Source organism: Cebus imitator, unplaced genomic scaffold (assembly GCF_001604975.1).
Source record: "Cebus imitator isolate Cc_AM_T3 unplaced genomic scaffold, Cebus_imitator-1.0 Scaffold729, whole genome shotgun sequence".
Lineage (NCBI taxonomy): Eukaryota > Metazoa > Chordata > Mammalia > Primates > Cebidae > Cebus > Cebus imitator.
Window position 1 is genome coordinate 128,791 of NW_016108044.1, and position 3,835 is coordinate 132,625.

Below are 3,835 nucleotides of genomic sequence, written 5' to 3' on the forward strand. Positions count from 1 at the left end.
TCTTTTCCATTATGTAGGAGTCCACAGAAATGTATGCACTAAAATATGTGCACGCGTAAACCAACCAAAAGCCACACTCACAGCATAGGCTCCTCCAAAAGCAGGAACACTCCCTGCCCCTGACACACACACCAAATACAAACACACATCCAAGAGGCTCTCCCGCGTTCATGCATGCGCAGGTACAGGCAGGCATGCACGTGCCCGAGCAAAACACACACCCAAGCTTCGGTTGCTGTGCTCATCTATTTATTGTTGCTGCCACCCTGGAGGAGCCCCAGTTTCTTCTGTAGCTTTCTTTTCCAGGAGTATCTTCCTGGCTCTGCCCCTCCATTCCCTGCCTCTCACTCGCCATCTTGTACTTTTGCTGGGGTTGGAGGTGCTTTCCTGGTAGCCCCTCAGAGACTCAGTCAGTGGGGTAAGTCCTAGGGGTGGGGGGTGTGGCAAGCCGGCCTGGATCCTGTCCTGGGTCCTCCTTCCTCCACAGTCCCGTCTCCATTGCTGGGTGTAGTGTCCGTGGTCTGGCCTCATCTGGGGGGTGAGGAAAAGCAGGTGGTGAAAGGGACAGAGACCTGGTTTCTAATTCTACCTCTTCCACTCAACGTGTGACTCCAGGGAAGCACCCACCCTCTTTGGCCCCAGTTTCTGTCTCTGTAAATCAAATTTCCCTTTAATTGGAAAGGTTCTGTGTTCCCCCTTTGCTCTGGCTGCTAGGAAACTCACAGCCAAACATATGTCTCATTTTATTCTGCATTGAGACAACAGTTGTCTGATCCCTCCTCCGCACCCAACCGCACACATTCTGGCCTGTCCTTCATGGCAGAGGCACCGGCTTGGGCTCTCTGGGTCCCCGGACTCCTTACCTCCAGCTCTGTCTCAGCACCTGGCCCCTCGCTTCTTCCTTTCTGAATTCTGCAGCTTGGTCACCAGCTTCCTTTCGTGCCCGCCAGGGCTGGGGCGGTTGGTGTTGGCAGCAGCTTCTCTCTTGGAGCGACCTTTCCGGCCTCTGCCTCCTGTCACCAAGGCAGGAGTCAGAGGTGAAATGGACAGAGGCAGGATGAGAGGCCTCGGAGGAGAGGCAGGGATTCAGGGTTGCGGGGATGGAGCGAGCAGGGGGAAGCCTGTTGCTTCCCCGGATGTGTGTGAGGTCCCAGGCTGAGTAAGATAGCACTCTGGGGATGAGGGACTAGAGAGGGGTGACCTGAGGATCAAAGGAACAACTTGGCTAGAAAAGGGTGAGTGGGCTGGGCATGGTGGCTCACTCCTATAATCTCAGCGCTTTGGGTGGCCAAGGCAGGAGAATTGCTTGAGCCCTGGGGTTCGAGATCGGCCTGGGCAACACAGTGAGACCCCATCTCCCCACTACAGGTGCTGCACACCTGAAGTTCCAGGTACTTGGGAGATTGAAGCAGGAGGATCACATGAGCCCAGGAGTTCGAGGCTGCAGTGAGTTGTGATCACACCACTGCACTCCAGCCTGGGTGACAGAGCGACACTCTCAAAAAAAAAGAGTGAGGAGAGAAAGAAAGAGAGGAAGAGAGGAAGGGGAAAGGGAGGTGGGAAGTCCATGGAGGGGTCCTGATTTCGGGAGAGGAGGAAGGACCGTGGAGATGGCCAAGTAGGCCTTACCCAGGTAGGAATGGGCCAGGCTGTAGAGGTCAGATTCATCCAGGCTGGGGTCCTCGTCCTCTGGGGCTGGGGGCTGCTGGGGGGCGCTGGCTGCTGGCGGGAAGCTGGCCATCATGCCTGGCTTGTCCTCCCGGCCTCTCTTCTCCTGATGCTTTGTCTGTCTCTGCTTTCCTGGGCCCGTGCCTCTCCACTCCCAGTCCACTCCCTCCGCTTATAAGGCCGTGTCTCCTCCTCAGACCACAGTCTGGCTCCTGCCCATCAGGCCCTGTCTGATGCAATCTGGCCCCTTTCCAGAATCCTGCCGGTAAACACAGTCACGAGAGGGGAAGAGTTGGTCCCTGAGTCCAGCCCCACTCTGCCTCCTCTCTCCCAGGCTCGCCCAGCTGGATATTTTCCATAGAGGAGGTCCCGCCTCTAGGCGGGGAGCAGGGAAGAGGCTGGATCTGGGCTCAAACACTCCTTGGGATCATGGCGTCATCTGATCAAGGGCTTCACCTGGGCCTGGGGTGATGGCCACACAGCTAACCCCAGCACCAGAATTCTTGGTGAGACGCAGGACGTGAGGAAGGAGGGGGAGCACACCCTGTGCCGGGGCAAGTTGGCAGTTTCCATCCAGTCACACTCAACATCTTGTTTTTTTTTCTTCTTCGAGACGAAGTCTGTTACCCAGACTGGAGTGCGGTGGTGCAGTCTCGGCTCACTGCAACCTCCTCCTCCCAGGTTCAAGCGATTCTCCTGCATCAGCCTCCCGAGTAGCTGGGATTACAGGCACCTGCCACCACACCTGGCCAATTTTTGTATTTTTAGTAGAGACAGGGTATGTTGGCCAGGCTGGTCTCAAACTTCTGAGACGTCAAGTGATATACTCACCTCGGCCTCCCAAAGTTCTGGGATTACAGGCATGAGCCACACACTGCCCCCCCCCCCGCCGCCTTTTTTTTTTTTTTTTTTTCCTAAGAAACGTCTTGGAAAACCCCTTAGTATCCTGAAACAGGGTTCTCAGTAATGAAATCTTCCTCACCTCAGAGGAGGGTGGCAGACGGTTGGAGAGTTCAGGGTCTGGAGGCAGATGCCCTCAGTTCAAACCCCTGACCCACAACTTTCCGTGTGACGTTGGGTGAGTCCCTTCACCTCTCTGTGCCTTGGTTTCCAATTCTGTAAAACAAGAATAATAATAATTGTATCTTCTTCCTAGAGTTGGGGAGAGCATCAAATGAGATAATGTTTGAAAGACACTTGCCACACTGCCTGATGACAGAGCAAGACCCTGTCTCAAAAACAAATTATAATAAAATAATACGGGCCGGGCGCGGTGGCTCAAGCCTGTAATCCCAGGACTTTGGGAGGCCGAGGGGGGTGGATCACGAGGTCAAAAGATCGAGACCATCCTGGTCAACATGGTGAAACCCCGTCTCTACTAAAAATACAAAAAATTAGCTGGGCATGGTGGTGCGTGCCTGTAATCCCAGCTACTCAGGAGGCTGAGGCAGGAGAATTGCCTGAACCCAGGATGCGGAAGTTGCGGTGAGCCGAGATCGCGCCATTGCACTCCAGCCTGGGTAACAAGAGCGAAACTCCGTCCCCAAAAAAAATAAAAAATAAAAAAATAAAATAAAATAATATGTATTTCAAAATACGGACATACTGAGACAGAAGACATAATGAGGCCGAGCGTGGTGGCTCATGCCTGTAGTCTGAGCACCAGCACTTTGGGAGGCCGAGGCAGGCAGATCACCTGAGGTTAGGAGCTCGAGACCAGCCTGGCTAACATGGTGAAATCCCTTCTCTACTAAAAATACAAAGATTAACCAGGTGTGGTGGCAAGTGCCTGTAATCCCAGCTACTCAGGAGGCTGAGGCAGGAGAATCGCTTGAACTCAGGAGGCGGAGGTTGCAGTGAGCCAAGATTGAGCCACTGCATTCCAGCCTCAGTGACAAAACGAGACTGTGTTTCAAAACAAAAATAAAAACAGAAGAAGGTGAACTTCTGCTTGTGTTTCTCCCTTGCCTGAGCCAGAATTGAATTTAGCCTTTGTTTTCCCAGATTTGGGTGACGGATGAGTTCCTTAACGCCCAGGAAATGAAAATGAAGACAGGATATTGAATGAAAACAGAGTTGGGGGTAATAATAACAGACCAGGTGATAACAGAAAGAGGAAAATAATCTTAAATTAAGCAAAGATCGGCCTAGCACGGTAGCTCCTGCC

The 3,835-nt window shown here is 53.1% G+C and overlaps 1 protein-coding gene across 1 annotated transcript; it reads right to left on the reverse strand.

Moving 5' to 3' along the window:
• Nucleotides 1–230: 230 nt before the first annotated feature.
• NUPR1 (nuclear protein 1, transcriptional regulator) lies at nt 231–1,963 on the reverse strand. The gene is made up of 3 exons (XM_017519146.2): nt 1,630–1,963; nt 864–1,013; nt 231–531 (listed from the first exon to the last, which is right to left on the reverse strand). The coding sequence occupies exons 1-2, from the start codon at nt 1,742–1,744 to the stop codon at nt 877–879; spliced, it is 252 nt and encodes an 83-aa protein (XP_017374635.1). The 5' UTR covers nt 1,745–1,963; the 3' UTR covers nt 231–531; nt 864–876.
• Nucleotides 1,964–3,835: the final 1,872 nt, after the last annotated feature.

Bases quoted from the DNA above. Each gene is read 5' to 3' on its own strand.
- NUPR1 (XM_017519146.2), bottom strand. From the start codon at position 1,744: ATGATGGCCAGCTTCCCGCCAGCAGCCAGCGCCCCCCAGCAGCCCCCA. The intron at 1,014-1,629 runs GTAAGGCCTACT...CCTTGGTGACAG, and splicing joins CCTGGCCCATTCCTACCTGG to GAGGCAGAGGCCGGAAAGGT.